We start from the raw sequence: 26,502 nt of genomic DNA, 5'->3' as shown, positions 1-26,502 counted from the left end.
GAGCATGTATGCATTGTCTATATTTTTAAAGTTACTTGTTTGGAGAGATCAGCTTTTTGTATCTTTTTCTGAAACAAAACCTAAGCAGTTTTTCATATTTAGGAGGTTAAATTATTTCAATTTCCTATATAAGTTATTTTTTAAATACATGTCATAATTTAATATTAAAAAGCTTGTGCAATTTTAATGCAACCCATTGGCTCTGACAGTTCTGCCTGTCACACACAGCTCCTGCAGTAAAAAAGGCATTTCATTATCTTTTATGCCAGCTATTTATTTTCTTTACAGCAAAACATAGGCATAATAGTATGGCACTGTATAACATTTTAAAACGTTTTCCTTGTCACTTCACTATTTTATCTAAGTTCAGCCATACTCTAAGGGGATACTCAATGTTCTTCCACTTCCCAGGGCAGTCTTGGTCCACATAGCTTCTGGTAATTGTTACACTCAGTACAGTAACAATTTGGGAAATGTTTGCATTCAGGTACTTGTAAGGCCTTCTTGTGTTCATAAATTTTCTTCAGTGCATGTGTAATGAATTTACCAGTCCAGATTCAACCAGGATTGCTACCATGCTGCATACGTGACTGTAAGCTTACAGCTGCAGCCTGTCAACTTTGTCAAAACTTTGTGTTGGTGAAAGTGTGTGCTTTAAGATACTGGAAGCAGTGTATGTCTGTAGTGGAACACCAAATGATCTCAAACCACAGGAGTTACAGGGGTGTAATACCAAGCCACGCACAGTAAAATAGGCTTCCTATGTGTGTTTTGTTACAGCCACTCCTGACAGCCCAGCAGTTAGCCTCAGCAGTAGCGGGGGTGATGCCAGGAGGCACTCCAGCCCTGAATCAGCCGATCCTTATTCCTTTCAACATGGCTGGGCAGCTGGGGGGCCAACAAGGACTCGTCCTAACTCTACCTACTGCGAATCTCACCAACATCCAAGGGCTGGTAGCAGCAGCTGCAGCAGGAGGCATCATGACTTTGCCATTGCAAAATCTACAAGGTAAGGCATGTTTGTCATTTCTCTAATAGGTTCCTTTGCCTGTTTGTTTCACAGCATCTCTGTCTTTTAAACCAAGTGATCTCTTTTTGCAATGAAATGTTGTTCTTGATGAGTATTGAAAGTTAATACTTGGATTGTTTTTGAGCACTTGAGAGATGTTTGCATTTTTATAAACAAAGATTGGAGGTTGGGTCTTAGATTCCATGGATCAGTAAAGTGCTTGAATGATTCATTAGGCTTTTCTGTCATCAGTGATCAGTGTTCCCTACTCACAGTTTACTTCAAAATTTCAAATGACAGCATGAAGACAAGTATTCTGTTTCACCACTGCTGATTAGGGTAGCTAAATGAATACGGGCAACTAAAACCACAGTATTGCATGAAAATCACTTAAGCCCCCCACCCTTTTATCTTTAAATCAGTGTTTTCTCAGCTGCCATCAGTGCTCTGGATACATATTCTCTTTCTTGCCATGGGAGGTCTGCTTTATCAATAAGATTCTGCCATCCCCATCCAAGCTTTTGAGGGAGTTACATGACTCCAAAGTCACAAGCAAAACTTTCATCTCTGTACGTACCCTTCCCATGGTCTGAGCTGTACCATGTTTGCAAAGTTCTACCCTAAGATATCTGCTGCATTCTCCCTGTGGTCTAAAATCAGACTGAAAAGCAGTTCTGTAAGATCCCTGTTCTTCCCTAGTATTCTCTGCTGTTCCATGTGTCTAGCATTGTTAGAAACAGTATTCAATCCAAACACATATGAGAGAAAATATAGATGCATTTATCTACTACTCTGGACTATGTTGATTGGATGTATTTATTTGCTACTCTAAATTATGTTGATTGCTTCTCAGAAAGCAATTGCTACTGACCTGAACAAAGTGTAGCAAGGTAAGTATTAGCCAGTATCTTACAATAGAACAGTACAGCTTTAATGGAAGAGGATGGTAAGGAAGTGATTGACCAGTGTCAAAGTGGTAAAGGTGTGAGCGGGAAGTACCAAAATAAAGCTTTAGCCTTTTCAATTTATTTATTCATTATTATTTCTTGCTGATGTAAATGTCTTCCTCGAATGGAATGAATGCTCTGCACTGTGCCCTATGTACTTTTTAGTTCTTAAGCTCTGGGAGATACTCATTGCCAGATGAAATGTTTGAAGCACCAAATCCTACAGGTTGTGAAACAGGGAAGTGGAAGAGACAGCTCATGTGTTGAACAAACTCCCTTACAAACCACATGAATAGTACTCTCACCTGTTGGTGCAACTACTTGCCTTTACCTTGTGCGTGTTTTAAAGTTTAATGTCAACAGACCTCTCTTATCATAGTTGTAAATGGTTTTCACTTTAATGTTTAAAATAATGTCTCTCTCATACCATTAAGCTGCACCGAAGAACCTGTCATTCATAAATCATAGATGAAAAGGACACACTAATGCACAAATTTTCCTTGTTTAAAATTTGAGAGTGCATGTAAAGTAGGGAACTGGAGATTAAAAAAATAATGCAGGAGCAGGAGCGGGTAAAAGCAGATATAACAAAGTGAAGGGGAAGTGGCTTTTTAGCGTAGGTGGATGATGAAATCTTAATGAAGAAACAGGCATTAAAAAAAATGTATCCTTCCACTCTGGAGTGCTCCAGGTTATAGTTGCTGGGTATGTAGTATTATAAATAAACATAAGCTCGTGCAGTTCTTACGTCATTTATTCACCCCGTGTTGCAAAGCTGGAAGGTAGGGATTAAGCCAGGCAACCTTTGCTCTTTAGTTTAGCCATGGGTGTCTAATTGCTAGCTAAAAGGTGTAACTCTGCTGCCAAATAAATTTTGCAAGCAATGACCTTACCAGATGAAAAGGTTTCCTCTATAATCCTTACTGGTAGATGAAAGCGTGGGATGAAAAAGGGACTTGCTGGAGCATAGGGTGCAGTTCCGTGTATATAGATGCAATCACGCCCTCCATAAAGTAGCTGAAAGGAACAGAACCCAACACGCTTAGTTGCGTTGCTCTTTATCATCTTATCTACCCTTCCCTCTGGACCCTCTAAGCAAATGCCACTGCCCTCATTGTTTGGAAGTTAAACTGATACACAAGGAAATGAAGTAACTTGGTCAAGATAGCTCTTAAGAGCCCCAAATCACAGCTGTAAGCTCCTGTTGCTTCCTGCATAGCCCACTACCCAATGCATGTGTGAATGAAGACAGGAGTCAGCTGAGAGTGCTGTGTTTCTAGAGAACATCTCTAGGTGAGTGGTGTTATCAGTTCAGTTAAGCCTGGTTGACTTCTGGTCCCTGTTTGTTGTGGGTAGTTGAAAGATAATCGCAGAATGTGTGTTTGGTTTTGTAGCCAGCCCTTTTTATAGGTATACTCCTAGAAGCCCATGCTTCAACACAGTTTTGGTAAATCCTGCCCTTTGGGTGACATCAGACCATATTCATCAACTTCCATCTCTCTAACACCTCACTGTGTCATAGTCAACCTGGACGACCCGGGGACATGCTTTTATGCAGTTTTCTAACCTATCTTCTTACTTCTGTTGCCAACGTCTCCTGTCCCTGAATTTCCAGTGCAGTCAAGCATAGATGTCCACAGCTCCTCTGAGCTGGGTCTTCTGTTTTCTTTTTCTTCTCTCACCAATCAACTTCTAAATCTCTTCACCACAAATTCCCCCAGCTGGATAACTCAAAAGAATGATATATGAATTCAGAAAAGTTCTGATTTACTTGAATTCAAACTAAACATTGATCAAGGGAGTAATCCCACCATATTTTGTGAGATCCACATCTATGTTTAACTGATTTTCCTTTTGGGGACTTCTGCGTCTGGTTCAGGATGATAAGTATGAGACCTCAGGGTGACTGGATAAAGCAATGAAAACCCTTGCTTGTGGAAAGAGAAAAGAGCATTCAGCGATAGGAATCATAGAGGAGATACGTTAAGTATTTAAAATGAGAAAACAAGAGTTTCTTTAAAAATTCAAGGTGCTGGTAAAATGGAGTGATTAATGATATGGAAATTACTCACACGATGTAACTTATTCAGTGAAATTACCTATTCTGTAGTTGTCAGTTTCTTGTAAGGAAGATTTTGGTTTCTTTCCAAGTCTGTTTGTGTAAAATTGTTCAGTTGCTATATGGTCCTGCTCCACCACTAAGCCAACAGGAATTCTGTTGCTGTAAGTGAAAAGAGGTTTAGACTGAGCAAAACTGCTTTTCTTGATATATACTTGATTATTTTCTGTGCATTACACTTATGTTTGCCATACGTATTGCTATGCCATGTCTGTTCCCTGAGCAAATCAGCGTGTGTGAACACATGGAAAGAATGTGAATGTGTAAATTATTGCTGTGAAACTTAGGAAAATATGTTTACCCTGACTGCTATTAAGTAAATTTCATATGCAGATAATACAGTTTACTGAGGTGCCAGAGGTTTGGTGGCAGAACAGAGACATCTACTTTAAACAGAAATCCCTGAACACGACACGGATTCACTTGTGGAACTTCAGCTTTCCACCAACAGTTCTTTCAAGAAAACAGTAAAATCAACAACTATAACTTTTTACTGTAATCCACTAAAAATACTGAAGATAAAAGCTTAAAAACAATCCAAATCCAAGAAAGCTTTTGTCTGAAAAAATGTACACACCTCTATTCCTCTCACCATTTCTTAGAATTCCAGCTGGAACACAGCCATGCTTTCCTAACCAGCAGAACTTCTGGAGAAGTCACGGTACCAATAGGTTGTAAGAGGTTGTAAGAAGTTAAAAAGTGAGACAGGCAGCCTTCAATGTGTTGCCTCTCTTTTGCTTTTAGTCTGCTTTTTAAGTCTTCATTGACTTAATGCAGAAAACACTTGACAGCTTTCCTCTTAGCATCCAAACTGGTGCTCATCAATATTCAGCTTTCCACCTTTGGGAAACTTTTCTCTGGGCTGAGCAGGTTCAGCTTCTGCATCCCCTTTGCCAGGTCAGGTTTGTCTAGGTTTTGGGGGGAGTGTGTTCCTTTCTCAATTATCCTTCTCAAGAGTTTCTCCAAGGGACTGGTAGTTGCTTAATCTCAGAGTATTCGGTAGTGCCTGGGAGCTGATATTCATGGAAAGACATTCTCTTCTTAAGCCCACCTGCTTTTTGTGTCTCACTGTAATATTTCTGCATATCTGAACGGAAAGATAATTTTTGGGGGGTTGAGTTTGTCTTGTTTTCTTTGTATAATTTTTAACCCATGTTGAAATCACTGATAAATGGGAATGCGTTCCAGTGCTGAGGAGTTGCTAAAACCTGTCCTCTCATTTCGTGCACTTTTTCATGGCAGCCAAAGCCATTTTAGCTAAAATTTAAGGTATTTTAGCTATACTTTTAATATGGTGTGCATGTTTGAAATGAGAAGAAACTAGCCCAGTGTTGCCTGTGAGCTCACTGCTGGCTACTCGTGCACCATGGGGAACAACTGGAGAGTCTCTCTGCAGAGGATTGCCCCAGATACATTGCATCACACAGCAGTGACACAACAGTGTTTTAGATACCCACTGATACAAAGTTAGAATGACACTTGAACCTTGAAAGAAATCAACAAGTTCGAGATTCTGGCTTCATGGCACTGAAACTGTGTGTGTTTTATTTCCACTGAGCATTGTACTGTTCCTAAAGTGGATGCCAGTAATTTATTTCCAAGTCAGAGTTTCTCAGTCTGGAGTTCTCAAGGAAATGAGACAAAAACTATCTCCCCAAATCATTAGTGAAAGTCTTCAGTGCTGAAAGGAAGCTTTGCATGGCTAAAAATGCAAAATCATTAACTTACATTATTTAAACAGCAACAGGTCATATTTTAGCTGTAATACAATGGAAGGGGAGATGTATTAAGCATCTTGAGAGCTAGGAGGCAGCCATTAAAATGCACTGATATGGGTAGCAATAGACATAGATAATGGTAAAAAGAATTAAAAAGGCTTTCATATGTGGAGATCAGTGAAAATGAATGTTAGGTAAAGGTAATGGTAACAAAAAGGAAAAAAAGGTGGTGTTTGCACTTATTAGATCTTGTTTCATCTGAGCATAGATTTGTATCATTAATTGTGCAATGGATAAAGTAAACATGCTCTGTTTCCATTGTTGCATGTACACACACCTTCAAAACCAGAAATCAGAGAAAGATGAAAAACAAAAAAGAGACAGAAAAGTAAACTATAAACCTCAATTGCTTACTGATCTAGAGTCCATATTCCAGGGGTTTAGAACATTTTCCTCTTTTAACTAAAGTGATGCAGTCCCTATTCATTTGTATTCCCCTTCAAGTAACATGAAATAGCTTTCAGAGTCTACAGAAAGGCAGTGTTTCACTTATGTATTTTAATGAGCACCAATGTCAGTAATAATCAAAATGATGTTTCACTTAGAGGAGTAGTTTATTCCCAGGTACTTCTGCAGTGTACTAACATAACCAGAACAAGAATGACAAGAACCAAGAAAAGGAGCTGCACTCACTAGTAATTTCTGTGAAGACTTCAAACCTAATATGCCTCCCCTATCACTGTATAAATGCTGCACATAATGCAGTCACTGTGAAGGGTTCACTCACACAAAGAAGGGGTTAGCCACCCCCAAAGACTAACCTCTGTACTTAGTACATGGAAACAAATAAGACAAATCCATGCATCCTTAAGCACACTGTGGCAGGCACAGAGCGCCTGTGGATTAGCAGCCACTACAGCAGGATTCCTCAGGCTAACAGCTGTATCTCATCCCAACCATGTTGCAGGGAAACTGAAATAATGGGCAGAGATCCCTAAAGATGGGGTGGGTAGAAAGTTGTATGTCTCCATCTGGTCTCCCAGGAAATGTAGTGTTTGGGAAGCCTAATATTTGCTTTTGGGAGAAAGGGCAAAACCTGCTTTTCTGAGGGTAGTATAGAAAGAACCTCACTAGGTTTTTGTTTGCTTGTTTTTCCCCACCATACAAGGCTTCTCCCATGGGAATGCTTGGCCCCATGTTAATTGCTCATCTTGTTCAGTGGGAAGTTGCTGCCTTCACAGAGGGAATGTGAAAGGTTCAGGGCTTTATTAGTTACTAGAGTTGTTTATTGATCACTCCCAGTGTGTTAGCTATTTGTTCTTTGAATTTTCTCCCCCATAAGTTAAAGGCCTACCATCAGAGGCATTAAAATGCAGTAGTCTTAATGCTCGTATGCTCTGTCGTTGACTTCCACCCAAAACAGACTTCAGACGTGCCCATTTTTTTGCTACTGATGGTTATGGAACGACGTCAGTGAGGAGTAATGATGTGATGTTGTTCAAATTAATTCTGAAATCAAAGTCTTCACACCTACTTAAACTTCGCAGGCCATGTTTTGGCAGAGTCTAAGTTTCCAGACTTGTGTGCCAAGGAGCAGATGGGAAAGACAGGAGTAGTCTGCAGTTCCCCAAACTTTCCACCAAAGCTCTGTTGATAACTACTCTTTAGGCTGGGAACTGTGGTGTGACTGGTACGCAAGACCTGGGCTTTTCTAGGAATGTACCCCTTTATCGAGCCATGACTCTGGCTGATAGTGCTCTTGGCAGGAATATTCTGTGTGCAGGATTATAAATGAAATTTCTGCCAACCAGAACATGGATGCATTTTAATGCTGCTTTTAAAGTATATCTTTGCACCTGTTTCCAGGAGCCTTTAATCTTCTTCTTGAATTTAGACCGTGACAATTTAAATTAATGTAGAGAAAACTCATTCCAATAATGTGAAGCACTTAACTCACTGTAATCTTACAACAGCCAAGAAATTTCAAATGCAAGTGAAAATCCCAGCGAGTGTTTGTCACTCTGTTCCTCACCTCCGCATTGTAGCACACATGCTACATGCTCTGGTAGATCACATGCTAATAGGTAGGTACATCCGTATGGTATATGCATATATGACTCATAATGCTGGTCCAAGACCTTGCAATAGAGTGAGTTGTAGAAGGATTACCAGATGGATTTGCAGCCTTCACTCTTAATTTCCTTGCCTTAGTGGATTTAAGTCAGACATTTATAGTCTTTGTGGTTTAATTTCCTTTGTTTTTCCGTGGTGTTTGTATTAATAAAATCCCTATGATTCATGTTTTAAAAACTCCCTGGATACAAACTTGTGTTCCTGATAGGCCAGTGAGATTCTAATCAAGCACATATATATTTAGGGACTCATAAAAACAACAAAGTCTTTATTGACCAACTGGGTTTACGGGCATTTTTAATAGTGTGAATTTTGAATGCGTGGAACATACAAGTTAACCCCCTGGGAGCCAATTTTTGAAATGAAATTTCTTGGAAGTCTATGTGATTCTGTAGCACAGAACCACGCACCTCCTCTTCTTACAGCAATCTCCTCTGGTTTATTTATTTGTTTTAATTGTCATGGAAAGTTCTGAAGTCTTATGACTTTGTTATTCAAATCTTGCAGTTTATGCAGCTTGAAACATTTTGCAACACCTTTTTTTCTTTTTTCCTTTTTTTTTTTGTTTTTTTGAGGTAAAAACCCACCCCCTTTCTGCCACTGAGATTGCTCTAAAAATGGGGACAGGATCTGTCTGGTGACATCAGAAACGATGAAAGTGAAACTTCTTTGAGTTTCCCCATCCCCAGACCTCTCTGCAATTTTATGTCCTTTGGGTAGAAATCTGTACTTGTGGAGATCTTCAGGCCTCGCTCTCATTTTGCTGCTGATCCCTGAAGCTGCTTTCATTCCTGGAATGTTTTGTCTTTACAAGCCTATTGCTCTGACAGATGTAGCAGAGAGCCCAGACACGAGACCTGTGTTCTGCTCTGCGCTCCAGCCCAGGCGTCCCGTGTGATGGCAGACAATTCATCCATGGTTTCTACAACTCTCTTCCCACCTGTAAAGGAATGTGCTGATAGATAGTGCTATGCTTTCCTATGAAGTGGCTTAAATCACTACTATTAGATGCCTTGAGCTTCTCAGACACATTTAGACCTTTGCTAAATGTCCTTAAATTCATAAGTCTTGTTCTGGTTCATAGACCTAAGAGAGATCAGGCTTTTTCAGTAGCTGCAATAATAACATGAATTTTCCTTACTTGGAACTTAGTGACCTTTTCTACCCCATAGAAGGATTAGAAGTTTCCACCAAGGTTAGTAAGATCCAACACAATATGGGTTCTTAGACTATTGTCTGCTAGAGGGTTTTGCTTACTTATTTTAATGTGGTTATTGTTTTTAATCAGGTGTAGATTTGACAGATCTTGCAGACTCTTCTTTTACTTGTGTTTTGTTATGCTAAATTATGCTATGCTAAAAATAAATCATAAGTATAAAGACAAGTTTCTCATCTCACTTCCACAATTAATTCTATTCAAGTCAATGCTGATGCTTAGATTTACATAATGTGATCCTTGAATATCTTTCCCTTTCTGTTTCTCAGATCCCATTTCAGTTTCTTGTCCCTTTCCTCATCTAGCATCATTTCTGTCCATCCTTTCTATTTCATCTTGGTTTTTAAAAGCTATTTACAACCCAAATATTCCAGAATGTATTTTGTACTGTGTGGCTGATTTCCCATTACATCAGCAGTAATAAATGAAGAAGAAGTAAATGTCTGCAGGTGATAAACCTGTTGTGATTTTCTCAGTAGATTTGGCTTCTGTATTTTGGAAGATGCAGTTATAACCGGACATGAATCCTGTCTAAAAATCAAGGAAATTATAGTAGTAAATTTTTGGGAATTCACTTATTGGCAACCTAAAAGTTGTTTCTTTTCTTTTGTTTGGTTTTAAAAGGATAAAACCTCTCAAGAGCAAGTTTTGTACGTTTTCTCTGGAAACTCTAAGCCTGGCAGTCTGAACAGGCCAGTCGCTTTCAGACTGTTCAAGAGTTTAGCTCTTCCTTTCCCAAATCAATGCTTGTGAACAGTAAAGGAAAACCGTGTTCTCCTCCCAGCACTGTAGCATCTTTGAAAAAAAAATATATTGAGCCGAAGCTTTTTTTCCTCTCTTCATTTTCCTGGTGACAAAATCAGTTCTTTAAATCTTTGGTTTACTCTGCTTTAGCAGGAGTGGCAGTTCAGTGTTATGTCTTATGAAACTACATTTATCTAATACGAGCACCTTGGCCAGTTGGAACTGAAATTAAAAACATATACTATTTGTTCCATTTGTCAGAAGAATATCATTGGCTGTATCATTGGCTTTACATTGTAAGTGTGAAGCTTATCAAGTGTATCTTTATGCATTTATGTTCCCATGAGTGCCATTATTTTAAAATTTCTCAGTGTTATTTATATATAGTCAACGTTTGACATCTGATAATTTGAGTTTGCAATGTTTGTGAGATAATTCACAGGGGAGAAAGTTGTATTAAATAAATAATAGAGATAAATTTTATACTTCCATATATTTCAAAGTTAGTGCAGCTAACTTGCAGTGGAATGGTAACATGAAGACACAGTGCTATAATATGATTGATTTGTTTTGACAGCAGCCAAATAATTGAGAGTGAAAGGTGTCAGCACAGATGAAATATTGTATAAGCCACATTCAGAAGGCAACCCCAGCAGCAATAGCAACTGGAGTTTTATTTCCTTTGATATCGCACTGTTACTCACTTCCAGTTTATTATAAACCCGTGAAAGGTACGCAACTTTCCGTATGATGGAGGCTTTTATGGAGGGGATAGAAACAGAAGTTTGGCAGGTAGTTGAACAATAGATACTGACAATGGGATTCATGATGGATACAATATACAAGGGTAAATTATCTTAATCTTTTCCCCTGGTTTTCTCTTCCTTTAATCCCTTTTTACAGGCTACTGCTTATCTGGCATCTTACCTCTAGCTTGGAGGGTAAGTGATTCCCTCCAGAGCAACCAGGCTATGGATTGCCTGGCAGGGGATTGATGCAAACACAGTGCTGCTATTACCCTCCCCAGCAGTGAGACTTGTTTTTAGTTCACCTCTTCTGCACAGCAAACTATACCCATTCTGGCTAACTGAGACAGGGCAAGGCTTGTATGTTTGCATCATGGCATCCTACTGCACTGCGAGGAATACAGAGAACTACAGCATTTTTTGAGCCTGGGAAAGTGTAAGTGTGCAAGTCACCTAGTACAGAAAGTAGCCAAATAGACCAGCTGACATGCTGAAATAATGCCCGAAAGCAAAATTATTTGAAAATCACTATTGGTCTTCCTTAAAAGCACACTGGACAAGAGACTAGGGTGTGCCTGTAAAAACACAAGCTATGAGCTTCCTTTGTCCTGAAGCCCCATTGACTTCAGTGGGAGCAAGACTCCAAGGTACAGTTGGAATTGAAATGCGTATGTCCTGCCATTCATTTCAGAAATGCTCCATTAAGAAGACACAAGTCAATGTGAATGACAGGGGTTCTCAGTAATGAGCTCTTGCTCATGCAAAACAAAACAAACTATGACAACCGTCATGTTAACAAGATCAGGAACCCTTGTGGCTTTGTAAAGTAACATCTAATCTATATCTATACCTATACCTATACCTATACAAATATAATTATCTCACTTGGAGAAAAGTAAATAACAGAATGAGATGAGATTTCCAATACTGAGCAATTTATACACAGTTACATTGCACTTGCATTCTTTTTGTCTCCTGATCTGATCATTTTATAAATGGCAACTTGTGGAGATTAGAAACCGGGGCCGAGAAACCTAAATTTACTGGTATCCATAAAGGAAACATTTTCAGTGAAGTGGTGTAGGCAGGCAGGAGGTAAGCCATTGTTTGTAAAAATAAACCTTACTGTATAGCAAGCTGCATCTACTGAAGTTCTGAAGGACTCAGAACCAACTGCCTCTGTCTAGCGATCCTCTTGTACTGCAGCAGATTGCTTGCTAATGTTGATGTAACCTTAAAACCTGTATTAGTGCTTCAGGAAGAAGTAGTTGGTGACTGGTGTACATGCAATGAAAACAGATCCTTACTGTTGATGATTCAGAGCAGAGTTATTTAAGTAGAGGCTTCTGTTCAGTGCCCAGGTTGCAGGTTTGTGCAACTTACATAGGAACTCTCTGCCACCAGCGCCTGCAGAGTTTAAATTTAACTTGGCAGCTTTGATTTTAGCCACCAGCAGCTGTAATGTTCTGTTTAGTAATTGTAGACAAAATGGTGAAAATGGAACGCCTGAATGTTTGTGTATATAAATCTATTGATAGGCATTGAAGTGGATAAGTAGACATCTAAACTGAAGTTCTGATCTGTATTTGCTGGTGTGTTATTTACAGTGGAACCACAAGCTTCCCAAGTGTCATGTTTTCAGTATAGATGTTAGTTTCCTCATCAAGAAGTACTCAGAATTACATGAAAACATGGGTGGTTAAAAAGACTCTCAGGAGGGTGCATGGTTTTCATGAGAAGGCTTTGATTTCCTTTTCTTTCTAATATGCCTTTGGATAGTTTCTTTTTCACATTGCAGCTTGTACCTATGAGCATGCGTATATACCTCTACTGGCCCTTTTAAGCTTCAGCCAGCTGCCTCATCCAGTCTATCCAACTGGCTGTAGAATAGGAGCTGCTTCTGGGAACTTCACAAAGTAATGTCAAGAGGTGGAAGGTCTAGTTAAGGGAAAGATACTCAAGTATCTATATGATTTCTGTCCACTGTAATTGGGATTCCTCTTTGGATGCTCACCTCTGCATCATTAGAGGCATTTGCCAATTCATTGTTGGTGGAACAAAAAGCCAGTAAGGGAAATACGAGTGGAAAATAAAAAGACAAGTGAGGTAAAACCACAAAACCACAGCCTTCTGGCCCTTAGCTGGCCAGGCAAATGGAAAACACAAAACTAGCTAGCCACTTAATTGAACCAACTCACAGGCATCTCCCACATAGAATATTTTTGTCTGTCTTTTACTGATTGGTCAGGCACCCAACCAACTGCTTGTTTATTTAGTTTAAATAGTTAACTGCAGAAGGCTTGTTAGAGGAGCAGACAGGTTGTCTTCATAGTAATCTCTGCTACATAAAGATTCCAGTGACTATTAATAGATGTGTTTTTGGATACTTTCCTGTTGTGAATATCTTCCTTCTTAGATGATGGGTTTTCTCTAAATCAGGAAGCAAAGTAAACATTTTTCCCCACACCTCTTCATATCTGAAGTAATTCCATGCGATCGTTACAAGTAAGTGGTCAGCTGTAAATGGTGATTGTGATATGCCAGCACAGAGCCAAATCCGGAGGCCCTCAACTCTCAGTTTTAGTGGGCCAGATTCACATTAGATGTGATGCTTGAGGCTCTGTTGACATTCGGGAGCTTGGGTTGTAAAAAACCCTATGTGAAGACCCTCAAGGTTTGGCTGACTATAACCTGCAAATGGTTTGGCAAGACCCTATTTACAGAGACTATTCAAGAGCCTTTCCCTTCCCCCATTTCAGCGGTCAGCACTGACATATTGCATTATGAGGAAGAGCCCCACTTAACGCAGAACTACTTTCAATTGTCATGAGCACTTAGCCTTATTTAAACTGACACCCTCTCCATCACCCCCAAGCTAGAATCCCAGTGTCAGAGTGCTTCAAGAACTTGGGATTCAAAGCTGTACTGTCTTGCTAAGAGCTGTGATAGAGTGGTGCAAAACAGCACAGAACTGAACTTCAGAGATGGAATGACAATCCCAAAGGTGGGGGGAGACATGGTGAGTATGGATGTGCTAGGTGGTAAGCAGAGGAAAACAGAGCAAGGGGGGAAGGCTTGTGGGTGCAGATCAGGAGAGAGACTTGGAAGACCTGTGCTTCTCTCTTCCCTTGCAATTAAACAATTCATAAGACTTCAGTGATCTGGAGTCATGCCATTAGAAAGGGTTCCAGTTCCTTTGTGTTCCAAGAGCAGATACAACCCTTCCTTCTCCCACCACACCAGTGTTTGTCCTTCAAAGTTCGGTGCTGTGGTTCTCAAGTACCAAGAATGCGTGAAAACAATCTGAGATTAAAGAGCACATAAATTTCTGGTGTGAGGAAATGTAGTCTGCCTATAAAAAGAGTTGAATGACCACATGATTGCTCCTGCCTCTTACTGATGCATATGTCAGCTCAGGCATTTAAGTGGTCCTGTTTAGTCTGAAGGAAGGGTAATTTTAATGATCCTCTGTTTACTGATGGGGAAACTAAGGCACAGAGTAGCAAAGTGATCATCCTATGTTTCTCAGCAGGACAGTAGCAAAACCAGCCATAGAAACCATGTTTCCCAAGTCCAGTCTGCCAAATGTGTGTTTACGGTTTTGTAGGGGGAGAAGAGTATGTTCAAATTAACATGAGCAAAGAACAGTTCAGAGAATACAGTTTCAAGATATTTCCTGGGCATTCCTATAAAACATTTCTCATAGATTGTTTTAAAGGCTGAATTCTTTTTGTCTCACAGGCATAGCCCATTGGTTTTAAGGTGGCTGCTTTCATAAGTACAGTTAGTAATAGTCAGTCATGTTTTAGTCCAAACAATGGTTCTGTTAGAATAGGAGAAAAAGAATGGTTCAAATAAAGCACAGCCAATGGCTGAAGTGTGCATGAGTTTCCTCCTTTTCTGCTGTCTTCTTCCCCCTGGAGAAGTGCATGGTTGCAGAAGGGGTTTGGGATTAAGTAATCACATCTGCTTTCTGCAAACCTAAAGCAGTTTATATTTTTGCCTGAATTTTGATTTAGGAGCAAATGTCATTGTCATGAAAGACTTTTAGCTCTACATATGGTTACATTTCCAAAATGTACCTGCTTTTGGGTGCAGGGGTCAGGGGGGAAGAGATGGAAGGGAGGAGTATCACTGCTTGGGTCTGATGCCAGACTTTAATGTAAAATTAATTCCTTTAAAAAGATTTTTAAAAAACCACAACATTTTTCTAATGTGCATTAAGAATGTTGGAGAGCTCACTGAAGCATATGCCTTGAGCTTTCAGGAGCAATCTGTAGTCAGGCATTTTAAATGAAAATTGATTTGTGATTTACATGGTCAGTGGAAAGAAAATTAACTTATGGAAGGTTGTAATGAAATATTAGACAAGTAAAAAAGTAGATGGTGATCTAGTGGAACTAAAAGTCCCATCTGGAAGAATTCTGTGACATTTTTACATTTATCTGTGTTCTGCATGAGTTGTAATGTTAGTGGTAATTTTATGGGACTGAACTGAAATGAAAAGGGTGTTATCACAGATTGCCTACAATATAGGATTGTGTTCAGTGGAGAGTCCTGTATCCTTTTCTCCATTTTCCTATAATATGACTCATTGCACTTTTTTCAGCTACTGTTGTTGAATTCATTCAGCCTTTTACTTGAGGTTATTAAAGAAGAACATCAAATGCTCACAAATACAATCTAGCGGCACATTTAAAAGCAACACTGCTGCTTCCACTTACTCCTGCATAGTCGAGGCACTGTCCAGGAGACCCTTTAAAATACGTGCTAAAATAGCATGTTACCACTCTGAAGCACAGTTTATTAACACAGTTTTAAGAATATGTTCGCTTTTGATTTGTGACTTGTTAGCATAGTAAGAATAAAGAATTAAAGCTTCTCCGTAAAACATACTTTTGTTCCTCTGCCCCTTCTGAACTGTGATATTCAGTGTATGACATCCCTGATTGCACTCGCTGTCAGCTTCTTGGAGAATGAAGAAAGAGAAACGTGTCAGAATAACATGCTGCCATACTCCCTGCATGCTTCTCCTGCTTTTGTGCTAGAAAATCTTTCTCCTGTTTCAGTAATCCAGACTGTACTGGTATTGGAAAGAGGAACTCTTATACTACCTTCTAACAGATAATGTTCCTCCTTCTGTAGTCTTCATGTATGACAAGTTCCAATTTAGCATAGTTTACAGGCTTTGAAATGTAGGGCTCTGATTTGCAGAAGATTAATATTCTTTGGAATCAGTAGGATCTATTAAATCATTAGGTGAAATTAGTCCCATCGTGCATTTAAAATACATCAATTTTTCAAAATCTGGGGAAAAATCTTCCCATCAAAGGCTTGCTTCCATCTGTTGTTAAATGAATTAACTCTATGTCCTATCAAAGTCTTGTTTGTTGTGGACATCTTATCTCCCTGTTCACAGCAGAGGTGTGTTACATTCCCTAAGCAGGTGAAACTACACTTATGTTACTTCTTTTTCTCTCTTCCTTTAGGAAATACATAGGTCTGATATAAAAGCATCCTAATTTCTTTGAACTGCGCAGGGTTTCAACGTGGCTCAGCACCATGCTGGATTTGGAGGCTGCTGAGCAAACATGGACTGTAGACTTGTACAGTCTCGTATCTCTCCTCATTGTTTTTTTCTAATGAAGTCTGGAGAATCAGGTTTGAAATTTTACCATGTGCATGTCATTGTTAACTGAAATAGTCTCAAACATCAAATCATACAATTCGTATTTGCAATGTGTTTGAATGAGAATGTTATTGAATAATATAGTTTGAAACACTCCATGTTATTTCTCCAGGAAATAAATTTTGTAAGTATATTTGAAAGAGAAGAAATATCAAAATCAGCATATAAGGTTTTCAATGGAATGATGTGGCTAATGATGGTAGGAGCAGCCTTTCTAATCACAGGATGCTTTAAAGGTCAATATTAGGTATTGGCTTTCCATCCTGTCCATCTGAAACAATATACCATAGTGAATGTAATCAGTAAATGGTGGTAAATGAACCTATTTGAAACATTAGCATTGCAGAAAGACAAGTTTTGAGAATAGATGTTAAGTGGATCCTGCAGCTGGTAATTGTCATCCTGGGAATAATTACACTAATTAATAGTTGCTAACCCCAGACCCTTGTGCCTGTGACTTTGAATGAGTTAATGATTGCTGCTCTGGAGAGTGTATTGGTGGTAGATTTTCAGTGTCAGCGGAGTAAAAAGGCCCCAGGGAAGAGACTTTGGCTCTGATGATCTTTAAGGGTCCCCATTTTTACAAACCACAACTACATCACTGGATGATCAGATAACAGCTCCACAGACCATAAAGTAGTTGGGGATTTTCTAATGAAGAGATCCATTTCATCATAAAGTTCCTGATTTGTAAAGTTAATATTAAGTTCATGTAACCTCAGACTCACAGCTCTTGCAATCAGCAGGTTTTACTTTTGAGGCTGTGCTTTAAATGAACCACAAAAGCCAATTTTTTCTATTGTCTTTCCTCCTGACCCTAATTGAGTGGACTCTATTTCTGCTGGAGTTAATTTAAAATGCTACCAAATCTTTACTGACATGATTTTATTTTTGTAGGCTTTTAAAGACTGAAGAGTTTATTTTACATTGGAGAGTGGTTCTAATTCCTTTGACGATTCCATTCTCTGCCTCTCTTTCATCCCTCCCACCCCCCAAAAATAATGAATCCTGTAACATCCATAAATTTGGGGCATATAATCCATGTCTTCTAAGGTTGAATATTAGGGATAATTTTGTATCATTAAAATCAAGAGTTGGCTGGTCTCAAAATGGCAACAAAAGAATTGAAGTAAAATCAAGGGTATGTTCATCAAGCACAAAGGAAAACGTGAGGAGAGCTGTATTCCTCTTGGCCTTGCAGTCTGTGAGGGAAGAGGTTATTAATACACTTTGGAATATTAGTCCTTGGCCTTTGATCAGATGGAATGATGAAAGATTGAGCGCTGCCCCATGTTGGGGCCTTTTTTTGTCTAAACAGCAAGGTAATACTGTAACATCATAAATCCAGGTTGCACTACTAGGCGATGATTCCTCATATTGTCTTCAGGGAGTTAGAAGAGATGGTAAAGATTGATCTTCTCTTAGCTGCATTTGCTGATTCTGATGGTTTCCCATGGCCCTCCAAATGGACAAGATTGCTCCTTAAGGCAGTATGGCTTGTCCTAGTCTGGACTGTAAAGCTGCTAGTTGAGAAAGGTTCCAGCCATATTTAGTTAGGTAGAAAAGGAGAACTGCCTATAGAAAAACCTATGGAAGTTTCAAAGAATTGGAAAAATCCATGCCTAGTGTTGCTTTGAATGTAGAACCTGGACAGGGTGCTGGGACATCTAGCTCTGTCATGCTTTGCCAAGAAAGGTTGGACCTTGATGATCCTTGAGGTCCTTTGCAACCTGGTATTCTATGAATATAAGCCTTGTATCTGTACAGCACTTGTATGGGCAGCCCATTTTATACTGTCTGCCACAGAGAATTTATTTACAAACTTTCTGGGGTTTCTTCAGAGGTTATTTCTCATAGGCTTGTGGTATTCTTTCTTTGCTTTGTCTTATTTACTAATTACACCCATAAAGGCAAGTGTACATAGTGCCAAAACAAGATAAGAATGCTGAAGTTTTTAAGGAAGAAAGCGAAATGAATTTTAGGAGCCACATAGGTATTAAATGGCTCCTTTAGAGACCACAGTGTCATGTAGACTGAGAGGAAAACGTCCCCAGGCTTTTGAAACAAGATATCAAAGTTAAATCATTGCTATCTCCCTTAATTAAGATCCTGTGAATTCCCCACATGACCATTCCTGGAATAATATGTTTTAATGGTAAGTATGTTACTTGTCTCAGAAGGAAGAAACTAATAGAAAGGTATTGAAGTATCAGAACAAAAAGGTACAAAACAGTTAAGGAAACATAGTCCATTGCCAACTAAAATCATCAGTTCTTACAGTCCTTCCAGATGGTTTTCTCTCTGGCAATATGGTATAAAATTGTAAATATTTTAGGTTGTTCATGTGGCATCATGCCATGGCAGCAGGGATGAAGCTCAGTTGGTTTATCTTCATTGACACCGCTGAGAAGGGTGGCAAATAAAAAGATGGTATCAGGGTTCACTGCAGGTCTGCCTATCCTCTGTAAAACAAGAAGAAAATGAACAAGATCTGTATTTTGCTGTGTTTATACAAATTGACATTCACATCCTTAAAACATTCTGTAGAGTTAAACAAAAGAATACCAAAATATTATGGAACAAGAAAACAATCCTGAGTAACAGAAGACTTTGGGGGAAAGAATAGAAACTGGGTCGGCGACATCATTCATGGAGTTGCAACCCACCCAGTAAGGGAGGATGAAACAACTGGCACTGAAAATATGCCAATTACCCAAAAAAGTGGATATACAGCAAGAAAAGAGTAGAGAAATAGTAGTGAAGAAACTACTTGGTGAATGAATGGGAGAGCTTGGCTTTTAGAACCACAGATCAGCACTTGGGTGAACTCAGACAGTGGCACAAAGAGCTGTCACAGGAGATGCCAGCACTCTCGAAAGGGTAACAGGGCCCATGTCTGCTTAAACCCAAAGAGCTCTCATTGCCTCAGTTTGTTTTTTAGACTTTGATTCACTCTGTTTCAAAAGACAGCAGTCTGTCTAAGCAGGAAAAGATTGATTCTGAATTAGAATTATAAGGATAAAAGGTTAGAGAAAACCACAAAATGAAAACTAAATCTGGGTTTTAGATGGACAGAGAAGCAGTAAATCCAAATAGTTGGTGAGGCACAAAAATGTTAAGCATAAAGCCAAAGAACATAAATCAAGAAAGCCTGGAATTAAGCAAAAACGTGAGGAGAAATTGTGGCCTCATTGAATGGAATAGCAGAATTTCCTTTGATTTCAGTCAGGCAACATTTTGCCATTACTGGGGGAAGACTGAAAGCCTGAACACATGGGATGAAAAATGGAGCACTTGGGAGAACCAGCCTGAGAACATGAGACACATTGTCCCTGGAGGTGTGGTGCATCAGAGTCTCTTTCTTGCTCTCCAGTCAAAATGCTTATCTAAATCACATCAGCACTGCCATTAGGAAAGGCCATATAGCTTAGAGAGTGAACAGGGCAACTCTGCTTCCAGGAGAGAGGCTACTTCTGGTTCGTTAAAGAAATGCTATTGCTTTGCACGTGTCTCTTTCTTTGTGACTCTTTGTCACTAACATCTTTGGAATAGGGTGCCAGTAATTCGGCCCATGGAAGCAAGATGTCCATCAACAACACATGTTGGTACGGAATAGAGCATTTATGAAACAAATACTTGAGTGTGACTGTAAACATGTTTTCCTTCTGTTTTGAGTGGGATGTAGGAGGAGGGTTGCTAGTTAGAAGCGAGATGGAGAAAGATAAGAAAGTGAGGCTTTTCCGGCAGAGGAAAAAAAAGGGGCAATAGAAAGACATTATAGCCCAAAGTATGTTCTGCTGGGTTTAAAATTGCTTTTCACAGTAAAACTAAATCAGCTAAATCTCTCCAGACACCTTTTATCCAGTAAGGATTTAAGAAAAAGAGGAGGATTTGCTACTCAGTTTACAAAATTTTTTAAGCATTTAAATAGAGCCACCACCATAATACGCAGACACAAGCCAATGTCATCATGCTGGATTCCTTACAGTGTAGCAATTCAATGTCAAGAAGTTTCAGAAGCTGCTTTCAGATAGAATTCTGGAATCTGAGCAGCTTTTCCAATGCTCATCTTTCTTCAGTGAGGCTGAACAGCTGGTAGCCATAAAGCCAGACACTCTCAGTGTATTTTTAGCCTTGATTCCACCTACCACCAGAATGCCAAGAAGTTTTTCCTTGGTATTTGGTGTACCTTTTTGCAAGAAAACAGGAGTATTTATAGTGTGTTAGGATTCCATGGTTATATGTCAGAAATTTTCATTATGAACTGTTTTTGTAAACAAACCAAATTCCACTGGGAAATATACAGATACTATTCCTTTTCTTTTTCTTTTCCCTGGGTTTTTTATTATTATTTTTAATTACTGCTCTCCACAGAGTGTTGAAAGTTACGATAAACGTTTCCTGGAGCAGATTTTCAACCTGTAACTCTGAGGAAGAAATATGCATTTAAAGATGTTGTTTTATATTTAGACTCTGAAGGGGATTTAAAAAACCCATTCTCACTAGATGCTTTAGAGTTTCTTTTCTCAAAAGAAGTCGTAAGATATCTAATGAAGGAATTTGATCCTAGCATTAAAGCTGAGCTAAATTCATATGCATGGGTTTATTATTTTCTACACAACATAACTTCAAACGGTTAAAGCACCAGGCTCGGCCAGTATGGAAATAAAGCTGAATTTGGAATTTACTATATGCTGTTTCTGCTTTTCATTTTTTACCATTTCACACCTTGTCCGCATCTTGAGCAAGCTTGTAAGTTTCCAACGCATACATTTCTTGTGATGATATATTGTCCTGGTGGAAAATTTCATTTACTGGCTGTGCCCTTTGCTGAACCTGTTGCTAGTCAGGGAACATGATAAGCGTATAAGTAGCATGCTACTTCATTTATCATACATCGTTTTAGACACTCAAATATCTCATATACAATTCTACATTCTGCACCAAGGGAAACTACTAAACTTACAGGGGAAAAAAATAATCTCCAAATAAATTGTCAGTTTATAATATATAAATGTATCATCCTAATAAAAATTAGTCATAGTTTATACCAAAACTGTAAGTGCCCTTTAGGTTTTTTTATGGCCTCAGTAACCACATGCTATCAAACACTAATAGAAAATATCTGGCTTTTGTGATTTGGTATATAGCAGAATTGAAAGATATAAAAATACTGTCTATTTTTAATAATTGAATTGCATTGCAAATAAATCACAGGCTTGAAATATCCAGCAGTGCTAAGAACATTCTGCTTTCCTAGCATTTCTCTCTGGTTTAAACATTCACCATATCTTGTATAAAATGAAATTAGATTCCAAAAACAACCAGAACAGCAATGCCAACGAAATCCTGTAATGTTTAAGGAATTTAAACTCATCAGAAAGAAAACAATTGCAAGAAATTTAAGGTCAAGTAAAACCAAGTCTATCTGATGTACTAGCTGTTTCTAGCAGAGCAGGTCAGGCCTCCCTAATTTCAGTAACTTGTCATCTATTGATTTCAAAGCTTTTTCAGATCTTCATTACAATATTTTACTATAAGCTGCTTTTTATGTCCAACATAAAATAATCTACATCTTGTCAAGATGTTGCATTTGAAATGTTAAATGCAAAGCTCTGCTTTATGTTAAGCAGCGCGTACACTAATTACAACCTTCCATTAAGACATTGGACTATGAAAAGTATATCTTACATTTATATCGCACCTTTCATCCTGCATCCTTTAAAAATTGTACATAAAAGAGTCGCTTCAGCTACCTCTCATATATATCCATTTCCAGGGAGTAGGCAAAGCATTTAAGGGCTCACAGTGACAGTGCGTTCTAGCTTTGAACTGGATTTGAAGATAGATTTGTTAAACAGTTTAATTACCTGAGCTGTAATTTGTCTAGGTTATCAGAGCTGATACAGGTGTGACTCGGGAGGATAGGGGAGGGAGTGAGAGAAGAAGAATGAAAAAGCAAAGCTGGTCTAGTTACCATGCATCTCATCAGGGAGGAGGAAGGAACCTGCATACATTTCTTTTGAGTTTTTGAAATCACTGGCTTAAGGAAAGATGCCAGGTAAGGTGGTAGAAAAGAATCTCCTGAACAGGTTTCCTTCAGCCAAGAGTTTTTCACCAGAGTCCCCATTAAAACTGCTTGGCCTGTGAAATACAAAGTGTTGATATGTAAGTGATCTGAATATGAAAACTGTTGTTGAGTTGCAGTCACCATTCACTCAGACGAAGAGAATAGAAGGATTTTCTACATTTCAAATTCAACATCTTGACAAGATGTAGATTATTTTATGTTGGATGTAAAAAGCAGCTTATAGTAAAATATTGTAACATATTATAATTACTGATTGGGAAAGGAAGTAAGTAGAATTGGACCTGTACAAAATGGTATACCTAGTCCAAAAGTTCTCATCAAGGAGGTCCGTACCACCGTTCACATCTATATCTTTTCACAGGCACAAAGGAGTCAATTTCAGTATGCCCTGTCAGCTCTGAATTTGAAACTAACGCCTGTGGTTGGCTTATTAGTAAAGAAGTTTGCAAGGTGTATTTCAAAACATCTTTTTTTCCCATTTAAAACTCAGTGGTAAAGAAGTTGAAACTCAAGGCAGGCTCAGGACAAATTCCCCTCTAGAATTTTAAATTTAGATTCACTTTCAGTTGCCAGGAGACTGCAGGGGCAGTTTCTGTTATAGAGCTGGATGACTTGTTGAGCTTCAACAGAATTGCTGAAATCAAGAGCTCCTTTTAAGTGTGAGTAGTTTATGCTTACCTCTATAAGCAGGAGATTACATCTACAGTGGTAGCTGGCATTGATGATTACGTTTTGTTCCTTCAGCTCATGGATGAAAAATATTACTGGATAAATGGGTCATTCTATACTTGTTGTACTTCTGTAATATTTTAATTATGGGATTTGCAGGTGGAATAAGTTTTATACAAGAACTTTGTACAAACCCAGATAACTTCACAATTAAAAAATACCAATTAGGTTTCTTCATGACCACCTATTTCAGGTTAATGCAAGGAGACAAATACTTGCTGTATTTAGTTTTCAGAAAGCAATGGGATGCAAGGTGACCAATATAGAAGTTCAGGTCATGCATCTGGTTTGCCAGAACCAATTAGGAAGGACGACATGCGTCCTGCTTTAGAACGGTTTGAAATGTAACCAGCCATGGCTTTCCCCTGTGAACTAGATGGGGCTCAGCATAATGAGGGATTAACCTAGAATGGAAATAATTTCTGCTCACGTTGAACGTGCCTCACTTTCTTTGCCTTGCCAGCTTCTTTCTTAGGCTTTTAAAGTGGGAATAGATGCTCATTCACTTTGCTTTTTTCAAATTGCTGATAAAACACAATGTATTAAATATGAATATAGAAAACAGGAAAAATACTCCTATGTGTTATGGAGGAAAGATTGTTGAGATACTTTATTCAATGATGCTCTCATTTGTTCTCCTGAAAGATATACAAAGTTGGTTAGTAGAACAGTTGATTTTATTGTGGTGGGTTTGTAGATTTAAAGATAGCCTTGAAGAAAATCTGTGCCTAGCTACATTAAAGGGAAAAAAAAAAGGCAGGCAAGTATGGCTTTATTGTGTAAAAATAATGGTTTACATGCCCATGATTTGTATCATCTTGCCATCTAAATGTGCTCTACAACAATTAATTAAGATTTCAAAATATCTCTATTAAGTAATGTTATATCAGTTTAATTGTTGAAGGAATTAAGATGCTGAGAAGTCAGGGAGCAATAGAACTCAAGATCTGGCTCCAAATCTTTTTCTATGCAATGATTCCTTTACTTGCTACACAGCATTTTCATCCTTCCATGCTTGGGAGTCTGAAGACAGCTACAGATAGGAAGCATCCCCGGAAAGAACAGAGAACTCAGAAAAAGAAACCTTCATTAAAGAAGGTGTAGACGTCTCATTGCCTGTTATGTATTCCTCAGCGACACCTTGATTTTTAGTTGCTGTCCTCTTGATATATGTTTCTGGAGACAAGTGTTTTGTGTTGATACCCTGTATTTGCAGTTCTTGAAGTTCAGAAGAGAGTTCTGAACAAGGAGGAGGACAGAAAGGGCTCTGTTATGCTCTTATGGCAGAGCTTCTTGGCAAACACAGAGCAATAGGTTGCAGTCCTAATAGAAGTATTCAGGGGGAGACGCCCTCAGAGGTAGTTGTGCTCCTTTGTGCTTTACTGGGAGGCTGAGGGGACAGAAGGAGAGAAACATGGTTCACTGAGAGTCCTTACTTCATGTGGTTCAATACACTTGGTGGCAATTTTTCTCAAGGTTTTTGTTAAGGATACAAGCTTTCCCTTTGAATCCTGAAGGTAGCTATTAAATACCCAGAGGTGTGCAGCATCTCTATTACTCTGTTTCTACAGAGCAGTGGGGCAGAGCTTGCCCTCAAGTTATTCCTGCTCTAGGTAGACATCCTAGAGGTATCTCTGCAAAAATATTATGATTATTTTTGTTTGGTTGCTTGTTTATAATTTGTTTGCTATTAGTACCTAAGGAACAGACTGGGATCCCATCATGCCACACGCTTAAAAAATACACAACTAGAAGGGCTCGCAAGGCTGCATGTAAGGCAGGATTAATATGGTCAGGTATGGAATACAAAGAAACAGTAAAGCAGTAGTGGTCAGTATGGTCTTAGTATACAATGTCTGTCCTTGAAGAGTAAATGAGAGATAATGAGGGAAGAGGAAGGGCAGAGGTGGGCAGTACAGATCCTTGAAAATGAAAACAAGCAGCTTGTGTTTAGTGTGATGACCAAGGGGTAAGCTAAATGATGTCAAGAGACATCTCAAATAGTAGTCTTGGAGAACCAGCAGTACTCTAAATGGGTCAAAGGAGAGCAATTTCTTTCCCTCCAAGCAAAAAAAGGATGTTGTGATAAGAGTTTGGGCAAGAGTTTTGACTATGCCTGTAGACAGAGAGAACCTTAAAAATAGGCTATGTGTAAAGAAACTATGATTTAGGAGTTGACAGGCAGATTTGTTTGCTGGCAGCATATAGACAGAATTGAATTTGTGTCTTTGAGATTACTTGGATAAAGTGTTAGGAGGACCAGGAACAGGATCTGAAGAAACAGTTACAGAAAGCTGGAATGAGGGATTAGAAGGATCTTCTGCAAGGCATGCCAATGAAACAATTAGAAATCTGAGATGTGAAGTGCCCCAGGATGGAGCACTGAATCCGAACAGGTTTAGTTGAGTGCAAGTGATGGGAGACAGGTTGTAGATGTATGTGGTGAAATTAGTAAACAACTTCAGGCTGTAATTGGGAGTATATGTTGTATTATTAATTAACTGAAGAAGGCAGCTGGAGCAGTATTAGTGGTGTCAGATGAGGTCAAAGATGAAGGTTAAGGCTAAACTACAACAAATTAGTATTTTGAAAAGGAAGAGCTGCAGGGCATGAGAGGTGATGAACAAAAGGCAATGAGGGTAGCTCCAGTGAGGAGATAGGGCACAGTTACTGGGACTAGTGGCACAACCAGTAAGAAACTGATGGCTGGAGAGAGAAGGTTGTAATTGCATTGCGTTTGGTCAGCTTCCTCTTGGAAGATACCAAAGCCATACTGTGTGGGAAGAGGAGTGAAGAAAGCAGAATATGAAAAGGAAGCCGGTGGTTTCCTCATGAGGAAACATTTGGGCTGGTAGGAGACATCAGTAGTATGGTACAAGGGAGAGAAGACTTAGATGCAGGGTTGTTGAAAAGAACGATGCTGTGATCTAAAGTGGAAACCACAGAATGGGAGAAGCATCTTACTCTGTCCACAAGCTGATTTGGGTCAGGCAGTAGTGGGATAGGAGAGGCTTCCACACAGGATAGTTCTCAAAGCAGCAGCAGCAACAGATCTGTGGCACCCAACTGACACCAAATCACATATTCTTCTGATCACCTCAGAAATGCACTGTATATTCTAGAAACAGTTGAAGAGGGAAAGGCAGAGTAATGTAATCACTTTAATTCTCTCCCTGAAAATTAGTACTTAAAATTCTGCCTCTGAAGAAATGCTCAGCATTAAATTCACAAATTCCTCGACTGCTGAATGCATATCTGGAAAAAACACAATAGCTTCAGGTTTTTGCTGCCTTCCTTTTACTTGTAATTTATCTTTGGGGGCATCCACTTTCAAACTTGTTGAAGTATATTGATTTTCAGA

At 38.9% G+C, this 26,502-nt stretch overlaps 1 protein-coding gene across 1 annotated transcript in view; it reads left to right on the top strand.

The window, feature by feature from the left end:
• POU6F2 (POU class 6 homeobox 2) overlaps nt 1–26,502 on the top strand; it is a 244,596-nt gene that overhangs the window by 68,924 nt on the left and 149,170 nt on the right. The window contains exon 3 of the mRNA XM_010009353.1: nt 781–1,009. Coding sequence (XP_010007655.1) covers nt 781–1,009 — 229 coding nt within the window. The remainder of the gene's footprint in view (nt 1–780; nt 1,010–26,502) is intronic.

Source organism: Nestor notabilis, unplaced genomic scaffold, assembly GCF_000696875.1.
Source record: "Nestor notabilis isolate BGI_N333 unplaced genomic scaffold, ASM69687v1 scaffold922, whole genome shotgun sequence".
NCBI classification, from domain to species: Eukaryota; Metazoa; Chordata; class Aves; order Psittaciformes; family Psittacidae; genus Nestor; species Nestor notabilis.
This window is presented reverse-complemented; position numbering and strand designations above follow the sequence as displayed.